The sequence below is a fragment of the Podarcis cretensis genome (genome assembly GCF_951804945.1).
Source record: "Podarcis cretensis genome assembly, chromosome: 7".
NCBI classification, from domain to species: Eukaryota; Metazoa; Chordata; class Lepidosauria; order Squamata; family Lacertidae; genus Podarcis; species Podarcis cretensis.
In genome coordinates, this window is record NC_137176.1 from 75,097,948 (window position 1) to 75,120,350 (window position 22,403).

The following is a 22,403-nucleotide window of genomic DNA, read 5'->3' on the forward strand; positions in this document are numbered from 1 at the left end:
GGGAGCTTAGAATGTTTTGAGGAAAGAAGTCCAATCAAATAAAATCAATAAAGTCCAGTTTAATGTCCACAGACCTTCAGTAACTAATGTTTAGCAGAGTTGGTGTTAATAACATAACATTGTTTCTGACAAGTGCCAACTGGTATTTCAAAGTAGCAAGTCCAAAGTAGCAAGTCCAAATAAGCTCAGATTGTTGCAAATCCAAATACACAATAGCCAAATCTGCAAACTGACAGTTCTGCTGTTCAGGCAGCCCTATTGCCTGGGCTTCTCAATTAAAATTTGTAACTCCCAAAACAGAAGATTGACACAGTCCACTTAAAAAGATAAGTCCAATAGATAAGTTGGATCCTTACTTTACCCAAAAACAGCTTCAAAAAATGCTCAAATCAAATAGTTTAAAAGCCTCTTCAATGGCTCCACGTCTCCAGCTCTTTTTGCTTTGAAGTTTAAGTAGCAGCGGAAGACGGACTTCCTTTTAACATCTCTCCGCTTTCAGCCGAATTTCCATTAATTTAAGCTCCAAACATAAAAAAGTCCCTTCTTACTCACGGGTTGTTGCTTTTCAGTTCCCAGTAATTCAAGGAAAAAAGGTCAGCGCTCACTGACAGCAGCTGCGCGGCTTCACTCTTCAGAGTAGTGATCGACTCACAGCGCCGCGACCCCCTCCACGATCCGAGGCTCCTTACGGGGTCTCTTCAACGTTTCCAGGGTCGCTTTCGGCACCCGCCGAGTCCCACGTCCCCAGGCTCTTGCTGCCTGGGGTTTTCCAACACAGGTCTCTGCTTTGCCGTAGCGGACGACCCGATTCTGAAGAGCTTCCTTCTCACAGCGCGAGAAGGACCGCCATTGTCGTTCGCACCGCCAACACCCAGGATATAGTTTTAGTCAAACCTTGTAAGGCTGCCTAACCATAGTGTCAACACTGGTTTTGATATTAAAACATCTCCCCGCCCTCCCCTCTCATACAGTCTTAACACCTTTCAGTTGCTATCTTCTGAATTTTGTGTCAAATCCTACTGAATTTGCCTAGTGGTCCTGATTTCACAAGAATGGCCTGTAATCTTAAACTTAGTCTTGCCAAGATTAATAATGTGACTTCTGAGTAATCAAATTACGTTGATTCGAATGAACCTTACTCCCAGGAAAGTGGCTATAGGATTGTAGATTAAATATCATACAGTATACTCATTTGCACATCTGCTTAGATACAAGCCCACTATGTTCAGTGGGGCTCATTTTATGGCATTTCTGTACAGCATTGCAGTTGTTATTTCTTATAGACATGTGGGCAATCTCGGTAGTCTATGAAACAGAATAAAAAAAATGCCAGGAAAACTATTATGTGCCATCCATGATAAATAGGCTAAAAACATCTGTTCAAGGAAGCATTAATTCCTGGCCTTTAATACATTAGCATGGTGGGGAGCTATAAATTATTGAAATAAATGTAAACATCTGTGCAGGAAATCATCAATTCCAAAAGTGGTCTTTGGTACGTTAGCAATATCCAGAAATATAAATTATTGCTAGAAATATAAATGATCTCTCAGTCCGTGGCAAAACACAACGATACATTTTACATCAATTCTGTGGCCAATGAAGCAGACAGCAGTCTAAAACACAGGCATTTCAACCTATTTACAAACCTACTGCATGCCAGGCTGTAAGCCATAAACATCCTTATCATAAAATTAGATGGATCTTCCTGTTCCTCAGCAGATGATTTCCTTCAGTATATGGAAAATGTATTTCACACACTCAATGAACTGTTCACCTAGCTGATGTCTTCCATACATTCCAATGTGCATGACATACAAGCACTGCTACACTTCTTCACCATTAGGAAATATATGATGATATTCAAAATCTTATCAGTGGTTCCCAACTGGCGCCCCTCTTAATGCCCCCTTATGTCCCTGTTACGGCCCCATTATTCCCTCTTCTGGGTCCAAAAGGACCTGCACACCAGCAATCACATGTCATATGGACGCGCCTAAAGTTGTGCCACCTGCTTACAATAATAAAGTTTAAGCAACCAATATAACATTTCTGAGAGAGAGACACACCCATCAAAACATTTGTAATTAAAATAATTGGATAAACAGATCACAGCATCTTTTATGAAAGCATCCCCATATTTTTTACAATATGCAGTTATTGATGCTAAACTGAGATTGCTGGATATAATAATTACAATGTCCGTGTAAAGCTAGGAGAGCAATAATTGTAAAACTAACAAGTAAAACACAAATTAAAGACATATTACTCACCGAATTCCTTTGGGACAGCAATGGAGTAAATGCAGTTATGTCCTATGCTGTAGTTTTTAGGGTAGTTTGGGGATAAAACTGTGCCTTCGGAGCCTGTAGAACGACTTCCACAAGGTGCTAGGAAGTAACGATGCAATGTATTTTAACAATATGGTACTGAAAAAATAAAATAGGCAATGCATACCCCCCCAACATTTCTCTGATGGAAATACGGATGTCCCATTCCATAATGATAATTTTACTATTTATACCCCACATATCTTACTGAGTTGCCCCAGCCACTCCAGGCAACTTCCAGCGCGTGTGTGTGCGCGCACACACACACAACATTAAATACCTCCAAACCTTCCAACATTTCTCCAATGAAAATAAGGACATCCTAAGGACAAGTGGGACATTCTGGGATCAAATCAGAAACCTGGGTGGCTTTTCTAAATCAGGGATGTTCCTGGAAAATAGGGACACTTGGAGGGTCTGGCAATGTAAATGTACTTTAGTCTGCATGTGTACTGAGATTGTTTTAAAATGTTGTTGTTTTATATTTTGTATGTTTGTCATCCTGGACTCCTTTGGGAGGAAGAGCAGAATATAAATTTATTAAATACAAATGCTTAGCACAATTTTATTGCGCTTCCCCCCCCCCTCACTTGCTTTCCAAATGAATAAAACTTTATAATTGTTGCAATTCCACTGGTGCTGCTTTGTGGCTAAAACATGTTAATGGGAAAGAAAAATGGGGAGGGGGAGGGATGACTCCAGATGCTTGGCCTAATATTTATTCCAGACCTGACAAAATATTTTTTTAAAAAATAATATTTATTACTTTTAAACCTTACAAACAAGAAGAAAAAGAAAAGGAGAAAAAAGAAGAAAGAAAAAAACAAAAGAAAGAAAAAACAATACAATACAATGCATAAACAATTCACCACACAACATTAACACATTAAACTAAACAAAACAGAACAAAAACAATTTAAAAACATACATCATACCATTTCAATGCCTTATCTTTCATTCCCTTGTTTCATCGACTTCCTCTCACCTCCCTTTTTGTATTCCACTTCTATTAATTGTTTCAGCAAATCCTTTCCATCTTTCACTATTTTCTGTCATATAAATATCTTAACTTATTTTAACCTTATTTCCATTAATACTATAATACTTATTTATGCTTAACTCCTTATAACACTTCTACTAAGGCCATATAATTTCATTCCAACATTTTTCTAACACTCATTAATTTTACCCTATTTCTATAAATAAACTTTAAAACTTTTTCCAATCTTCTTCCACCATCTCTTCTCCCTGGTCTTGGATTCTGCCAGTCATTTTCGTCAATTCCATATAGTCCATCAACCTGGTGATCTTCTGTCTGAGGCTCTTAACTCTTTTCCAGGTCCCTTCTGCAAATCTTCTTCATATTTATACATACACTTTACTTTGTCTTCTGCTGATCTTGTTCTTAATTTCCTTTCTTTGATGCTGAAGAGTAGGTCTCGGGGGAGCTCCAACCTAACAATGTTTTTATTCCTTCTCAACATGTCATCCACATCTCCGTGGTTAAAACTAAAAGCCAAAAGATATTTCAGGACATGTTTCAAAGTCCCTCCAAATCTGCAGGTCCCCGCAACTCCAATTTCCTCCTGACCCAGGTCCAGATCCCAAAGGTCAGTAAATCCCTGCATGAGGTGATCTATCCAATTTTCCTTCTCCAGTCCAAGCAGGGTTCCAATCTGACTTTCTCTGAATTCAATCATAGAGGGCAACAACTTGTAATCATCAAATTCCCTCTGTAAGGCTGGGGCTCTCTCCCTCTCCACTTGTATTACTTTAGGTTCAACAACCACAACTTTCTCCCTCGCTTTCTCCACCATTTGGCATGTCAAAGTAGATTCCTGTATCGGTTCCTGAATAGTTTCTGTGTAGATGTTCACTTTTTGTCCCAAATTAGTCACTTTTTGTCCCAAAATATCAATTTTAATATTCATCACATCCGTCTTCTTGTGGAGCTGTTCCAATGACTCACTTATCTTGCATAGTGCAATCACTGAGGCTTCTTCTGTCGACATTCTCAAGCAATCCAAGGTCAATCTCACGGTTTTCTCTTACAGCTGGAGATTCCACCAGCCCAACTCTTGTAACAATTTCAAAAGCTCCCTCTAGAGGGAAACAATTTCTGTTTGTATCAATCCTTTTAAGCACAGTTCAAGCAGTAAAATTAGTTTCAATTTTCAGCTACTTTTACTCCTTTTTAAACGCAGAAGGAGACAATGAAAGCAATGTATTTCTCTTATTTGACTAACTGTCACAGTCAATGAACTTTCCCAAAAATGTCAGTCTTACTCGCAGTCCATTTCCAGGTTCAGAGTGGTGGTGATCCAACTTTCTTCACTCTCTCCTGCAGGCTTACGCGATCCAAAATTCCCCCCCTCTTCTCCTGCCTCCAAGGGGGGTTTAATGATTTTAGCCGATGGAAGTTTAATCCTTTACATAGGACTTTCCAAGACTTTAACTTGCAAATTCTTTGCTTCAATCTATTTACAAAGGGGAAGGTGGACTTCCTGTTTGAAACCTCCCCGTTTTGGTGCCAAATTAAGACGTTTAAAAATCCAATTTTCCGTTCTACTCACGGGTAGTTGTTTAGAATCAAATTGTCCACAGGAAAAAGTCAGCGCTCTCCGGCAACAGGAATGCAGCTTCACTCTGTGAAAGAAGCAGTCAATTCGAAGCACCGCACCGCTCACCCCACATCGCTCCAGATCCCCGAAACTGGGTCTCCCTGCGAGTAGGGGAGGCGCAAAAGGTGCCAGCTGAATCCCACGTTCACAGGCTTCTCCTGCCTGTGATTTTTAGTGGATCTCCGCCTTCGCCGTGGCGGCCAGACCCTGAATTCCATGATCAGAGGAATTCCGCCATTGCCGGAGGCACTAACCCGGAAGTCCCAGACCTGACAAAATAAATCCTCCCAAGGGGCATGTTTTAGCAGCAATTTTTACTAATTAATTATCCTAGTGGCTATAATATCCCATAAAAATCAGTGAGAATTGGTGGTAAAACATGTCCCAATGGAATAATTTGTTCCCTAGAATAAAATGATCTAGTCCAGCATCTTGTTCTCATTCTTCTCATAGTGACCAACCAACTGCCCATGGGAAATGTACAAGCAGGGCATGAGTACAAGACCATTCCCTCCTCCTGTGGTTCCCACCAACTTACACTCAGGAGCAGACTGCTTTCAACTATTGGTAGTGTCAGGTGCTGGTGGTGGTTGCTCGTGAGTAACTAGGCAGGACTCCCACCTGTCTTTTACAGGTTTTATTGGTGCAAACTATTTACAGTGCATAGCCACAAAGTTCATGTCTGTCTTAGTCACTTGCAGATTCCGAGAGTGGCCTCTTCCGGTTTCTCCCCCAACGTAAGAACTTAGACACCCCAAATCTCCACCTCCCCTCCTTATGTTTCACCCCTCTGCACAAGCTGGGTGACAGAAACAGCATGTGTGCCTCCTGGCCAGCTGGGCTAGGTGAGGCACTTGGGCTCTCAGGAGCATCTTCGAGCCCTCCCTTTGCTTGGCTGCCCCCTTCCCTCTCTTCTCCACTGGAGGCGTGGCTTTCCTCAGCTGCTCCTCATAAGCGTTGGACGCTCTCTGTATCCCCCTGCCTCCCTCCCCTGTTCTGATGGCAGTTCCCTGACAGGTAGAGTTACCCAGGTGCAGAAGAAGGGGGGTGCGAACCGCCCCGGGTGTCACCACTGAGGGGGGTGACAAAATGCCAGGCGGCACTCACCCGACCCACTCGTCTCTCCTGGGAGTGACGCAGTGGCTTGGGCGCCCGCAGCCTCTGTACTGCCCCAAATGGTCCGCCCACTGCCTCCCCCCCCCCCAGCTGTAGGGTGGCTGAGTGGGAGGAAGCAGGCAGACTCCTCGGAGGCCCCACAGAGCATCCTGCCCCAGCTGGCCCAGCCCCGCAGACAGCTGGCCCCGCCCCTGGGTGCAGGGCACAGGCGACGCCCCAGGCGCCTGATCGGTTTGCGCCGCCGCTGGATTCACCCACCATGAATTTGCTTAATCCTTGTTTAAAGTCATTCAATGTTTGTGGCTATCAGAGCCATAGTTTAAGTAAGCACTAAAGAAGTATTTACTTTATCTGCCCTGAATCTTCCACGAGTTCTAGTGCTTTGAGAGAGGAAGAAGAATCTTTATGTCCTTCTATTATGAATCTTATGTCAACCACCTGGATTTCCCCCTCCTCTTTAATAGGAAAAAAGTGACTGGCCTTTTGAGCCAATCTTTTTACTGTGCAAACTTAAGCATATCAAAAAATACCGATACTGTGCTCTCTCTCTCTCTGTATATATAAATATTTATACACTGCTATAAAATCAGAAACCATAAACTAGCTATTATGGAAAGATGTATTCTTAATTGCCTTCTGTGTCCCCCAAGACACTTTCAGAAGTGCAGCTGGCTCTACACAAGACAGTTGCAGGGCTTAGCTTATCAAATGCCCTCTAATTAATTGTACAAGATGCCAGCGAATTTATGTGTATTAAATTTTATTCCACTATCTGTAATGCAAAATCCATTCAAAACTGTGATAATAATTATGTTTTTGCCAGAGCAAGAAAATTTGACAAAGACTAGCCGTTCTGAGAAACTAATCTATACAACAATTAGCATATCTGGTTGAAATAATCCCTAATGCTCGCGAGTCATGCACTTAAACAAAAACCACAAATTAAAATAAAACGCCCAGCCAACAGGGGTGTGGGGTGTGGGCAGAATATCTGGACTGCGGAATGTAAACAGTCCTGTGACTGCAAGCAGCTGCTCAGTGAGGAAACAGAAACTAACATCAGATACCTACAGGAAACTCAAAAAGCAGGGCATTATATCAGTTGCCCACATGATCCATGCAGCAACTGGTCTTGAGAGGGAGAGCCATCCAAATCCATTGCCCTAAACTGGGGCACAACCTAAAGAGATGCTGTGGGTGTTGTGTGGCTGCTCATTTCTCAGTTGCTCAGCAGCCCAGTTTTTAACACAAATATGTGAGAGACAAAAATGTTTTCAAAATTAAAATATTAAAAAGTTCTGCTGGTATAGTCCTATCCTCTTTCAGCATAAGTGGCAGCTGAAATCATGGTAACTGTTGGATTCTCACGGGAAAGGGAGACGGGATGTGACGTTTACTGGTTTCCTGTTTCCTTTGTTCTTTCGTTTCTTTGTTCAGTTGCTCTCTGCTTCTCATAGAGAGAACATGTATATTTCTTTGCTCTCCGCATAGCTTAGTAATAAAGCATAGCAATGTAGCACCATACCTGCCTCATCCTTCCGTTGTGGACTTTGTTGTTTAATGCTCTGCTGGGCTCAAAGGAAGATGAGCCATATCAGCTCGGACGACCGGAGCTGAAATTTCTAATATCTGATTGATCCCTGAGAACTGAATACTAGATGAGTTAGGCCTTGGGGCTGATATACCAGGCTCTTTTTGTGTTCGTATGGGTGGCCTGTGCTATCATTTCCAAATCTGATGATTTAGTAGAACCATTTTTGGATATTTTATTGCTATACAATATTGGAACACTCAAGCATATTATATATGTAGCAGTGCAATGTATGGTCACTTATAAAATCACAACAGAAGTCAATGGATTCACAGTTCAATTTCTGGTGTGTACAAGACTAAATATTGTATCTAATGCTAGTCATACTCAGAGCAGCAGACAATTAAAATTAGAGGAAATAATTAAGGTCCATTCATTTCAATGGTTCTCCTCTGAGCATGACTAATCTTAGATACAGCCCTAAGCTCTTGTGTACCCCTCCCCCTTAAAACTAAACAAACATTGAATGAAAAGTTCTGGTTTAGCATTTAGTACATTCAAAGCGCTTTTCTTTGGCATGTAAAATGAGGAAGAAAGTGTGGAAAGAAATATCTTTTCACAAAAGCATTAATTCTCAAATGAGGTAAATCTTATATGCAAATTCTGTTCTATTTCTTCAGCAAAACCTATCAGCAGTGAAACTAAGTGTCAAATTACATATGGAATTTGCAATAATGTTGAGCATTATTAAAGATTTAATTACATTATCTGGAGACTCAATCTCATCTGTAAGTATCCATTTCAAGTAAAATTGAGCTCAGAGGTATTTTAGCATAATGCTTATTTCACACAAGCTTATGCTATATCTAAGTATCACAGGAAAGTTCTGCCAATGTTAATGAGTCACAACATGTATAATATTACATTCTGTTATGATCTAAAGATGCAAATCAAATAATTGCAGCAGAATAACTTCACTGGTCATCTAATAGCACTATTCAGTCAGTCTCAAAATGCAATATATACGGTCTTTCTGTTAAAGAAGCAAAGATTAAAGGCACACTTCAAGAGATGAGAAGGGGTTGAGAACCAGACACACCTAGGCATACCGCTAAAATGTGGTTTTGTACTACATGAATAAGACTAGCCTTCTCCAATTTCCACTTTTAGTCGATGCTTGTCATTTCAACCAAACCAGGAATTGTGATTTAACACTAACTAGGGATACTTTCAAAACAAGCTGACTTCAAACCCAAAATGGCCAATGTAGATTGGGCTGAAAAGCCTACTAATGATTTAGTATGGGCACACTTGTCAATTCAGCCTGTCACATATCTAAGGGAAGAGGTAAGATTTACATTTTACACAAGACTATGAAAGTGTGGAAATAGTTGCTTGACTCACTGGCTCGTTCTACACCCCTACCGTATTGGGACACGGGTGGCGCTGTGGTCTAAACCACTAAGCCTCTTGGGCTTGCTTGATCGGAAGGTCGGCGGTTCTAATCCACATGACGTTAGTGAGCTCCCATTGCTCTGTCCTAGCTTCTGCCAACCTAGCAGTTCAAAAGCACACTACTGCAAGTAGATAAACAGGTACTGCTGTGGAGAGGAAGGTAAGCAGTGTTTCCGTGAGCTCTGGCACTTGTCACAGTGTCCCATTGCACCAGAAGCAGTTTAGCATGAGGTCATGTTGGCCACATGACTCAGAAAGCTGTCTGTGGACAAATGCTGGCTCCTTCAGCTTGAAAAGCGAGATAAGTGCTGCACCCCATAGTCGCCTTTGACTGGACTTAAGTGGCCAGGGGTCCTTTACCTTTACACCCCCTACTGTGCACTACTCTCTGTGTGGTATTCCATTATTTCACAGCCAACAAACCTATAGAGATGGGTTTTTAAAAAGAAGAAAATGCCCCCCCCTTCTATGGCGGTTGGAGGATGGATGGCAGCTAACAGATTGAGATTGAATCCTGACAAGACAGAAGTACTGTTTATGGGGGACAGGAGGCGGGCAGGTGTGGAGGACGCCCTGGTCCTGAATAGGGTAACTGTGCCCCTGAAGGACCAGGTGCGCAGCCTGGGAGTCATTTTGGACTCACAGCTGTCCATGGAGGCACAGGTCAAATCCGTGTCCAGGGCAGCTGTGTACCAGCTCCATCTGATACGCAGGCTGAGACCCTATCTGCCTGCGGACTGCCTCGCCAGAGTGGTGCATGCTCTGGTTATCTCCCACTTGGACTACTGCAATGCGCTCTACGTGGGGCTACCTTTGAAGGTGACCCGGAAACTACAACTAATCCAGAACACAGCAGCCAGACTGGTGACTGGGAGCGGCCACCGAGACCATATAACACCGGTCTTGAAAGACCTACATTGGCTCCCAGTACGTTTCCGAGCACAATTCAAAGTGTTGGTGCTGACCTTTAAAGCCCTAAACAGCCTCGGTCCAGTATACCTGAAGGAGCGTCTCCACCCCCATCATTCTACCCAGACACTGAGGTCCAGCACCGAGGGCCTTCTGGCGGTTCCCTCACTGCGAGAAGCCAAGTTACAGGGAACCAGGCAGAGGGCCTTCTCGGTAGTGGCACCCTCCCTGTGGAACGCCCTCCCACCAGATGTCAAAGAGAACAACAACTACCAGACTTTTAGAAGACATCTGAAGGCAGCCCTGTTTAGGGAAGCTTTTAATGTTTGATGTATCACAGTATTTTAATATTCTTTTGGAAGCCGCCCAGAGTGGCTGGGGAAGCCCAGCCAGATGGGCGGGGTATAAATAATAAATTATTATTATTATTATTATTATTATTATTATTATTATTATTATTATTCTATGGTGTCACCAATATGCGGAAGACACCCAACTCTATTTCTCCATTCCATCTGAATCAGTTATGGATGTGTAGGCCAGTGTATGGAGTCAGTAATGCATTGGATGAGAGTCAACAAGCTGAGACTGAATCCTGAAAAGACAAAGGCAGTGTTTGTAGATGGTTCACATGTTCTGGCAATGAGTGGACAGCCCGTTCCACTAGTGGGCATTGTTTTTTCCTTGAAGGAGCGAGTGCTTAGCCTGAGGGTATTCCTTGCCCCAACATTGACACTTTAGGCTCTGGGAAGCCTATATACTATTTATGAATTTATTGTGGAATATATTGTGCTCATGTGCTGTATGCATTTGTAAGTATAATGAATTACGAATTACCCTTCTGTGAGCATTAGTCTAACATGGGTGATCCCCCCCCCCCATGCAAGTAACACATAGTAGTTTCCTGTTTTGTTTTTAAGGAGGAAATGTAAAAAGCTTTTGCTCTTGGTCTCAGATAGGATGGTAATTATGATTTGGATCCTTCTCAGCATGAAATGGGGTTTTCCACAATACTGAGCAATAAAGTGCTATCTTGTAAACAATAGATATTTGTTACATGAAAGGTAAATCTTAGGTAGTATTGTTAGAAGGAAATGCACTTGTTGAAGTTGACAAAAATCATTACTTATTATCCGTTGTCATATGAAAAGTTTAATCTGCACACCTTAATTATATTCTGCTTTTAACAGCTATCATCAAATGCCAAATGGCTTAGTGTATTATCCTGGTTAATCTTTGCATTCATTCATATGAGAGTGAGATTGTGGACTTGGTTCACATCCTGCAATTATTAGAGAGGCTTCAAGGACATTTGAAATAAGGATATTAGCCAAAGGCAAGTCACACTTAATACAGAGAGGCATTGGAGAAATGTATATAGCTTTCTTTCCCTCTTCCATTAGCTTAATTAAAAAAGAAGAAAGTAAATTTTTATTGAATCATGTTAAAAACTTATGTTAGGATATGAAAATGAAGTAAAGACTCTTTGGGGTTATTGTATAGACATCAAATCACACAAAGTTACAATGTATAGGAATGGGGAACCTGTTCTCCAGATACTGCTGAACAACAACTGTGGTTGTTGCTAATCTGGCCCATAATACACCTTTCCTCCAGGCCAAACCCTCCTGCCCATTACCTGACATCTATTCTGCCTTCATCAGATTGCACTTGGAACAGCAATGGCCAAAGAAAAGAAAGAAAGACTATGTCCAGTTCTGGGCACAACAGTTTAAGAAGGCTATTGACAAGCTAGAACGTATGCAGAGGAGGTCGATCAAGATGATAAAGGTTCTGGAAACCATTACTTATAAGGATTGGTTCAAGGAGTGAGAATGTTTAGCTTGGAGAAAAGAAGACTGAGAGGTGATACGATAACCATCTTCAAATAACTTAACAGCTGTCTCATGCAAAATGGAGCAGACTTGTTTTCCACTGTTCCAGAGTGTAGCAGTCAAACCAATGTAGACTATAAAGGTATTCTTTCCCTCTCCCTTTCCAGGCTTTCTCTCCAGATTATGTTTTGGGGGGAGGAGTCTAGAGTCTGTGTTTCCTGACATTGTGCAATCAGGACAGATTAGGGATTCTGTTTACTGCCCACCTCGCTGCCCAGCAGTCTCTCTGACCGAGAAGACAGTGACAGAGCTGGTCTTGGAGGCCGTGTTAAGGACTCCCAAAGTCTTGGTTCTGGGGTACTTCAACATCCATGCTGAGGCGAATGTTTCTGGGGCGGCTCAGGACTTCATAGCTGCCAATGTTGACCATGGGGATGTCCCAACAAGTCACTGGCCCAATACATGTGGCAGGTCACACTCTGGACCTTGTTTTCTCAACTAGGCAGGAAAAGGGCGACGTGAATGTGGGGGGTATTGACATCGGTCCCTTATGGCCAGGTCATTTTCTGTTGAGATTTAGGCTTTCAGCATCTTTTCTCCTCTGCAGTGGTGGGATGACCTATGAAGCTTCCAGACGTCTCTGGGGGATTTTCTGGCTGTTATGACTGGAGCTCCTGTTGAACATCTGAACGGCTCAAGCTGTTGACACCATCGTCCTTGAGTGCTTTCTCCCACATCATGGAGCCTGCTCTGTGCCCTCATAAACCCAGAATTTAGGGCGAGAAAACAAACTGGGAGATGGCTCAAACGTGATTGTAGGAAATATATAGTCATATGCAATCACTGTGTGCCTCCTCCACAAGAGGTCTGGAGGATGGCAATATGAGAACAGGCCTTTTCAGCAGAGGCTTCCCATTTCTGGAATGTTTTCCCATGGAGGTTCAGCGGGCACCTTGAGGCACCAGACAAAAATATTCCTCTTCAACCAGGCCTTTAGCTGATTAATACCCTATACCCTTTTAAATGCGTTTTTGGGGGAGAGTGAGGGTTATTGTTTTGTTCTTGTTCTTGTTTTTATTATGCCTTTTGTGTTCTTATCTTGTGAACCACCCAGAGAATAAAGGATGGTATACAAATTTTAAAAATAAAATAAACTATAGCCAGTCCAACATGAGTATGTAAAATAAATAAATAAAATTCTCGGCCTGAAAACAGCAACATACAACTGTCCATAGCAAAGCTGCTAGTGGAATTTCTGCAAGCAAGGAAATCCACTTCGACCAACACAAAGTACAGGAGTGGTTGGGGGGGGGGGGTAAGCATTGACAATGAAAGGTGAGAGCAGGCACAGACCTCCTTTTAAATATTGGGATCAGACCCCAAAAATGAAGTACTCTGAAGCGCCAACCCAATTGGATCACAGGGTAGAGAGAACACCCACCCTACCCCTGCAGCTGTGTGATGAGTACCAAATACCCACTGCCACAGGGGTGACACCCACTGTTGCTCCCCAGTGTTATGCAGCCCCACAGATTGAGATTCACCAGTAAGTCGGGGGAACCATAAGTTATGAAAATAAATATAAACATTAAATACTTCTTCCTCCAAATCAGGAATTAGATTGATCCACCAAACTCCATGCCCCCAAACTCACCATGACAGCTTGGTAAGGCTCTGTTCCATCCAGGTCTCCCATCATCTCCCATAATACAAGTGAGTGTAGAGTATCCTTGAAGAACATAACCAGCATCACAATAATATGTGACTGTTGACCCCAGTTTATAATCCATTCCAAGCCTTGTGCCATTCATTATATTCCCAGGATCAAAGCAGGACTCACGCAGTTTGGCTGTAGTAAGATGAAGTAGGCAGTTTTAGTTACAAGAATTTCTCTACCTACAAATACAAATTTGTCTTAATGTGTCTTTTCCCCATACAATTGCACCCATGTGAGTTTCTCTAAACTATATAACGCTTAGATAGTGATTTTGCTTGATGGTCTTTGATAGTTTCACACACTTCATAAAACACAGTGCATTGACGATATAGTCTGACTATATCAGTAGTCCAGTGAAACAGAACTAGATGTAATCTTTTTTGCTAAAGTACAAATTATGACATCAATAGGTTATGCCAATGACTAAATGAACAAATTGATACAAATCTTTTGTGTGTGTGTGTGTGTGTGTGTGTGTGTGTGTGTGTAGGAATATAAAAAAGCAGCACAATCTTGAGTAGTAGAGTGTCCAAAATTTGCAATACAGTTACATTCACTTACCTTTATACTCCAAGTGGAAACCCGTAAAACTAACTGATCCATCACTCCGAAAAGCCAAGTGCATGGAGTTGGAACTACTTTCGATCCTCTCAGGTAATTTGCTATCTTGAAAACTTCCAATTAGTGGACTATTGCTGTCTGGCCCATCATAGATATAAAGAAAGTCATAGTTTGGTTCTATACTGAAGCTGAAAAAGACAGATAGAGAAATATGATAGATGGAACATGCCTTTTCCAGTAATATTATCCTAATACGTCCTGCTAACTGGTAAAATCAGCACATATAAGGAAGTGTTGCAATACTTTGGGGGTCAAATTTACTTCTTTTGGTGGAGGCGCTCTTCCAAGTTGAATCATACCTTCTTGTATGATAAAAAGGTAAAGGGACCCCTGACCATTAGGTCCAGTCATGACCGACTCTGGGGTTGTGGCGCTCATCTTGCTTTATTGGCCGAAGGAGCTGGCGTACAGCTTCCGGGTCATGTGACCAGCATGACTAAGCCGCTTCTGGCAAACCGGAGCTGTGCACAGAAACGCCGTTTACCTTCCCGCCAGAGCAGTACCTATTTATCTACTTGCACTTTGACATGCTTTCGAACTGCTAGGTTGGCAGGAGCAGGGGCCAAGCAACGGGAGTTCACCCCGTCGTGGGGATTCGAACCGCCGACCTTCTGATCGGCAAGTCCTAGGCTCTGTGGTTTAACCCACAGCACCACCCGCGTCCCTCTCTTGTATGATAGAATGCCTATTATTTTAGGTAGTACATACACATGTAAAACATTTTCTTACGGATTACTATAATTCCATGCATCTTTTAAACATTGTGTTTGCCTATCTCCCGATATCTGATTCGCTCTGAACTTTTTGTTTGCATTTACTTTCACAAATACTCTTGTCCATGTTATTATCCTTTATAGGTCAGAAATGCGGCACTGACAATAGATTTGCTTTGTTTAATCTGTGACATCATTTTAGGTACTGAATTGTGGTAGAGAATTTGAACAAACATTATTTAATAACCAGGAGAGCATCTCTCACCTGAGCCTTATTATTATGTAAATATATGGCTTATAAAATGGGTCGTTAATATGGGTATGACATTTTCCTTTAATCTCCTATAAAAGCTGTAATGCATACATCTCCTATTAAAGCTGGAAAACTATTAGCCTGGATCACGAGTGTTTTAGTTTTGTGTCTACATATTGACAATGTTATCTATTAGAAAACTTTAATGGACATAAGAGCAGAAGAAGAGGTCTACTGAATCAGAACAAAGGCCCATTTAGTACAGTATTGTGTTTCCAGCGGCTATTAAAATGTCTATGAGAAGAAGAACACTAACACAATAACACTCTGAGATGAGCTTGATTGTGTCACCTGCTTATCCCCAGTTTCCACATTAGCATTATCAGTGATAAAAGTGCTCCAACGAATTATTCTCGTTACTACATTTGGTGCATATTTCTTGGGTCATGGGCCAACATAAATTTATTACACGAGCCTCACAAACACAAATGAATTTTAAAACAAGTACAATGCTAAGTACTAACAGACATAAGAAATTTTCAGTACTATCCATTAAATTACTTAAAAGAAATCTTGAAAAACATAATATCACAGAAGTGTTTAGTATTGATTTATAATTGGATTTGTTTTCACAAACTATCGCTTATATTGTTAGTGTCCAGTCAAAGGAGATGATTGCTGCTGCTTCATGTTGTTCTACAATATTTGCCAGCTAGCATGCAAGTACTCTAATTTCTTAACTTTTTTCTTTAACTTTCTATTTCAGTTTATGAAAACACTTATAACAAAAAATATCAATATATCTCAATATATCCCCATTCCATGCATATGCAATGTAAATGATACAGTCAAACATGAAACAGCTATGTACAATAGTTTGGAGTTGATTATAGCAGTGAAGTGTTTCTAATTTCTTAGAATTGAAGACAACACAGATTCTACCCAGAAATGACCAAATAGCTCGTTTTCATCTTGGCAATATAACCTGCATTGTACATCTTGCAATATAACCTCATAACCTCTTTCTACCACTTGAGCCTGTCAATCAACTGAAAGCTTCCTTGGCTGCTCTTCTCTTAGTGTCCCATCTTCAGATGCTGAGCCAGTGGGTACATGTGGGAGGGCCTTTTTTTGCTGGATTATGGATCGCTTCTCTAAAGATAGTTGCTTGGAGTTACCTTATTATCTTTTAGGCACGAGGCAAATTCGATCACATTAGCCTAAGCCTTTGGTGGCTAGTAAATGAACAGTTGCCCAGATAAAGACTTTTTAAATTGCCCAGTAGTACAAACATCTCATAACCATTGGTTTTATGGGTTCACCTGGCTTTTATTGATTAGCATTTTTGGTTCCTCTGGCTTTTATTGTTTTTTTTTTAAAAAAATGAATTTTATTGTATTGCTTCATTTATTTATCCATATGTTGCTGTGGGAGCTGATGATGATGATGATTATAGGCTAAAGGGCAACCAACCAACCAACCTAATAAATAAACTCATAGATGTAACTTTTGTAAGTTTTAAAAAAATAAAATAAAAATATACTCTTTTCAGAGTAATCAGGCCGTTTTTGAAAACACATGGCCTTTTTATGTCTTTGCTTTCTGCTTCCTTATAGTTATTTAGGATATTTAGGATATCCCCACTGAGGGGATCACAGAAATTGGCAGAAATTAAACAAGTGAAGAAAGCAAGTACACAACATTGCCCTGCTATTCAGCCTAGTGATTCTTCTCTCATATGAGCTGCAAGCAAGCATCCAGATGTTTTAATATCACGAGCAACACTGAATGTAGTTGAGTAAGTTCCTGATTGCTCTACTCTAACACCCCTCTTCAAGCTCATTATTCTGTAAGCCAGATGTACTGGGCTTTGAAAAACAATACACTTGCCACGTTTAGCAGTTAATATTCCCAGGGACCAGGGATTAGTTCATTGTTTCAGGTTTGAGTCAACCAGTCACTTACCTGATAAATGCTAAGGATATGACATAGTCAGTATTAACAGTGATAGTCCAGTCACAGTCTCTGCTATGAGGATAAGGATGAGGGAAATTTGGTGAAAGAATAAAACCCGATGAGCCTGTCAGGTTGCCTCCACAAGGTGCTGTGAATGAATCAAAGAAAAATGATATCAAGTGAATCTCAACACGATTCCATCACATTTTAACTGAGTATGAACCACAGGCAATAATCAAATTGTGGGGGGAATATTACCTCCAAGTTGCACCAGTGAACCCATCATTATTCTAATATATCCTCCAGGAACAGATTTTATTTAATGTGATTTTCAAGTAGGTCTGGACAAGAAAGTGTTCTGGTCACAGAAATGGCTGGGAAAGGCTGTTAAAAACACATGCACACGTCTGAGCTATGCTAATGTTGGTTGAACTTTTCTTTGTTGGAAGTATGACTATGCATAAGACGCGTGGTATCTCCTGTAAAAAGGATTTTAATGATGGCTGTTATCAGAACAAGCTGACATGAGAGCATCTAATAGAAAATGTGAATGCCATTATCTTAAAAATAAAACCAAACAACAAAGCAGAACATCGGTGAGCACAGCTAGGGTGTCCTGTCCTATTTTATACAAATTCTGCCGCAACTCATGTCAAGCCAATCGGTATTATTTTTTTGACTCAGCAAGAAACTAGCATGAGTTCCAGTTTTATAATAATGATAAAGGTTCTGAAACTGTGACTCTACTGAAGAGGATCCTATCAGATATAATTTTATTTGTGGAAATATTTATTTTTATCATTTCTTTTGCTCATGTCACCTAATAAGAATAATAACTTTAAAAAATTGAAGTTAAAATGCACAAAGAGATCTCATGAAATCCTATTCATACCTAAGAACTATTTCTTACAGTGTAATCAGTGCTTGAACACATGCATGCAACCTTACAGAAGAATCCACTTCCGTGGGCAGGAATTCCAGACCCTTAGGGTCACCACTGGAAAGCCCATAATGAGCCAACTTCTTAACTGAATGTTAGTGTCATCAAGTGGTCCATGTTTGCATTACTTCCCATGTTTGTATGATTTCCTTTTCATGGGGAGACAATGGACCCACAGACATGGGTAGGGTAGCAGGTTTTGTCCCAGTTACTTCTTCTGGAACAAGTTGAATCTAATATTATATCAATGACCGTAGATTTCATTTATAGTTTTTCTCAAAGGTATCTCTGGGAAATGGGTTGTGAGTGTTAAGTACCAGTAGCAGGTAGGAAGAGTATGGAACTTGAAATGACTGTTGCACCAATGGTGAAAAGCAGAAAAAGGCCTAACAATTTCCTTCAAAGTTATGTGCCAGTTTATGCAAAAACAAATGTCAAAAGAAGAGGTAAACCCTATCCCACAGTGTTCCTTGGAAGCCCACTCAACCAAAATGAACAGAACGGGGTGTTTATATGTGTAGGCACACGGAAGATCTATTACTGGTGATTTGTGATCACAGTATTATTGTATAAAACAAACACAACAAATCTTTCACACAAGAAATGGCATATGCATGACAAGCAAGCTGCAAGTAAATCAATATAATTATAGCTGTGTATAAGACAATTGTAAGATTGATGCAAACTCATCAGAAACAAATATGTTATATTGGAATTAGCATAGTACTTGTTCATTTTTATAGACACTTTGTATAGAACATGAAGTATGGATATTTAACTAAGAACAAAAAGTCCTAATCTAGTGACCTGTGTGTGTGTGTGTGTGTGTGTGTGTGCGCGCGCGCACAGACAGGTTTTGAACACCCAGTTTCTTTTACTAAACAGCATCTCCCCTACACAATGTCAGAACTCAAGGCTATATCAGATCTTGAACAAGTAACCTGAAGCTTATCAGCCAGGATTTAGGCAGTGTGCCACCGTCAAAATCTGGGTAAAGGGGGGAGGGGACTACAGTGAGACTAGTACTAGCCCAAGAATGCTAGGTCAATGCCAGTCAAATAAGCTTCTTCTTTTACAGGTATATCTTTCTCTTTTTTTAAAAAAAAAAAAATGAAGTATATTAAAAAATAATCCGTTACTAATAAAACATGTTATTAGCTACACATTGAAACACTGAAACCAATACCTATTTTAAAATGTTAAGGATTATATATTTGTTATACAGTGGTACCTTGGGTTACATACGCTTCAGGTTACAGATGCTTCAGGTTACAGACTCTGCTAACCCAGAAATAGTACCTCAGGTTAAGAACTTTGCTTCAGGATGAGAACAGAAATTGTGCTCCGGGGGCGCGACAGGAGCAGGAGGCCCCATTAGCTAAAATGGTGCTTCTGGTTAAGAACAGTTTCAGGTTAAGAACGGACCTCCAGAACGAATTAAGTACTTAACCCGAGGTACCACTGTAATAATCATTTAAAGTGAAAATGGGGTGACCAAAAAACAAACAAGAAATGAAAACAAACAAGCAAAATCTAATACTGTAGCAAAAAATATGTCATTATATATATATGAGAGATAATGAATATATGGATCAATTGGTGAATTACAATAAAGGGGTAAGGTCAACTAATATTTGGTGACCTGTATAAAAGCTACCAGTTCAGGTTTCATCACTAGCCTTTATATGCTAGGATGCCAGAGGGTAGCAGGAAAGATTTGTGAGTTCCCCTGTAGATATTAACTAGGCCTGCTCATTGATGGTCCTAATGCTTACTGCTAATTATAGTTATTTCAATAATGTTGTGGCCTTTGTCCCCCAAATCAAATGTCCACCTCTTATTACAATTCTGCAAAAGTATATTAAATACAGGTTTATAAAATAGCCTTAGAGAAAATGCATATATGACATTAGTTGTGTGACATTAGTTGTAAACCTGAACAATTCCACAAAGTAAGTTTAACTCTTTCTGTCCCTAATATGGTTCCAAGAAAACGTGCTGAAGCTGCTGTTTATATCTCAATGGGCACCAGTTAACATAATTAATGTCACATGCCTCACCGAAGACTCTTAAGTAAGTTTAGAAGTCACAGAACAAGAAGAGATGTTATACTGTGGATCAACAATTGGTTAAGTAGCAGGAAGTAGGAATAAATGAATAGTTCTCCCAATGGAGGGATGTAGAAAGAGTATCAGTATTGGGAACTGTGCTTTTAAAGCTGTTCATAAACAATCTAGAGTTAGGAGTGAGCAATGAGGTAGCCAAGTTTGCTGACAATACTGTACTAAATTGTTCAGGGTCATCAGAACAAAAAGGGATTGTGAAGAGCTCCAAAAGACCTGTCCAGGCTGAGTTAACGGGCAGCAAAATAGCAAATGCAATTCAATGGAAACAAGTGTGAATTGATACCTGCAGAAAGAAAACAATAATAATAATCCTAATTTCACATATAAGATCATGGGGTCTGAACTCGAGGTGACTAACCAGGAATGAGACATCGGGGTCATAGTAGAGAGCTTTATAAAGATGTGGAGCTAGTGTGTGGCAACCTTGGAGAAGGCAAATTCAATGCTAGGGATCATTATGAAATGAATTAAAAAATAAAACTAATGATACCATAGTTCCAGTATACAAAGTGTGTTCTCCCTCATAGAGAGCATGTGTTGCGGTGGGGGCTGACGAGGGAAAAGCTCAGCCCCCATTGTTGCTAGGCAAAAGGTTTGGCCATCTTTTAAGCAGGGGCGGGCTGTTACTGGGGAAAGTTATATGTTGCCATTTAGTGATTGACAGCCCTATTTGTTAAATACATTGTACACAGCGACGAACTTCCTCTTTTCGCTGCGTGCTTCGGATCACGCGCCCTCCCTTCCCTAATGTTAAGCTGTTTGCTTGACCTTGCTATGCCTGTCATGGGGTCGTCTGCTTTGGGGCAGGGGCCCGGTAGGAATTTTGTCCATTTGGCTGATTGGCTGATGCCACTTGGTTTTTGCCTAGTGCGCAGCAAATCGTCACAACTTGTAAGGTTGCGGTAAGGCATTGGTTTGGGAATTGGTTGGTGGAGGGGTATGGATTTGGCTGTGCCTGCCCCTCCAAAATGCTGCTGCTGCTGCAAGGGTTTCCGTTAAAGGAACCCAGGCGCTCCCCATGCTTTTGTCTGAAACCCCCTGGCAAGGGGATACGGCCACGCAAGCCCCTGGGAGCATTCTGGGGAGAGGTGAGGCATGGTTCCCAGTCCCATCTCCCTCCCCAGGTGACTTACCCTTGCTAACTTCGCGGGGGGTGCGAATGTCCCCGTGCGGGGTCAGTTAGTGCTACCAATGCCTAAGCAACCACTCACATTGCTGTAATTTGAATAAAGTTGTGGCCAAAATTATGCCAAAAACCTTAAACAAAAATTAAGTGTCATTGTGTTTTTATTTGGGGGGTGTCTTGGGGACCTCAATGCTCAAATAGATGGTGCAACTATATTTGGAACATTGTATTCAGTTCTGATCACGTCACCTGAAAATGGATATTGTAGAGTTGGGAAAAGTTCCAGAAAAGGGCAACCAAAATGACAATGGGATGGAGGTGCTCCCCTAAGAAACAAGTTTACAGTATTTGGGGCTTTTAAATTTACAGAAGATGGAATTAAGAGGAGCCACGAGCGAAGTGTATAAAATGACTCATGATATGTAGAAAGTGGATAATTTCTTTCACTCCAACTCTCATAGAACTCATGGCCATTCAAGGAAACTGAATGTTGGGAGAATCAGGAAGTACTTCTTCACACAGCACATAGCTAAATTATACAAATTGCTGCCACCAGAGGCAATTGCTCCCCAACCCCCAGTCTGGGTGGCTGTGTGTGTGGTGTCTTATTTGTGTAACTGAGAATGAGGAATCTTGTGCCTGTGTGAGAGTGGGATCAGTGCGATCGGTGGCGGTGGTGGACACCCCCCCCCCAAAAAAAAAAAGCTCAACAACTTATATGGCAAGACTATTTGCACCTACATTGCGCTGATCAATTTGAAAGTATAATATAATAAAGTGGCATGCCTATGCTTCAGCAGCCTTTGATTTTCACAGGTGCATATTTTAAGTTGTACTATTGTAGGTTGAACATGTACTGAATAATTACCACCCACAAAATTCAAAAAAATACTTTTATATATTCAAAGGCTGTTTGCTTTTTTTTTTTTAAGGATTTGACCAATCCTAAAGCTTCAATATTACCAAATAAATGTTTGGGATGAAGTGGCTAAAATACTGCACCAACACACTGTTTCATAAAAACATGAATCTAAACAGATGCTGCAAATCCATTGTTCAAACGGATTAAAATGAGATAGCCTGGTGGAAATACATAGAATGGAGTAAAGCACTCATGCATTTTAATTTTAACTGGCAGAACATGATGTGAATTT

At 40.9% G+C, this 22,403-nt stretch overlaps 1 protein-coding gene across 5 annotated transcripts in view; it reads right to left on the reverse strand.

Annotated features, from left to right (window-relative positions):
• Nucleotides 1–22,403, reverse strand: part of CSMD3 (CUB and Sushi multiple domains 3) — a 592,920-nt gene that overhangs the window by 144,979 nt on the left and 425,538 nt on the right. For all 5 annotated transcript variants that reach the window (XM_079984060.1, XM_079984063.1, XM_079984062.1 and 2 more), the window contains 4 exons: nt 17,067–17,205; nt 14,076–14,263; nt 13,452–13,646; nt 2,274–2,390 (listed from right to left, as the gene is read on the reverse strand). In XM_079984060.1, the coding sequence (XP_079840186.1) occupies nt 2,274–2,390; nt 13,452–13,646; nt 14,076–14,263; nt 17,067–17,205 (639 nt within the window). The remainder of the gene's footprint in view (nt 1–2,273; nt 2,391–13,451; nt 13,647–14,075; nt 14,264–17,066; nt 17,206–22,403) is intronic.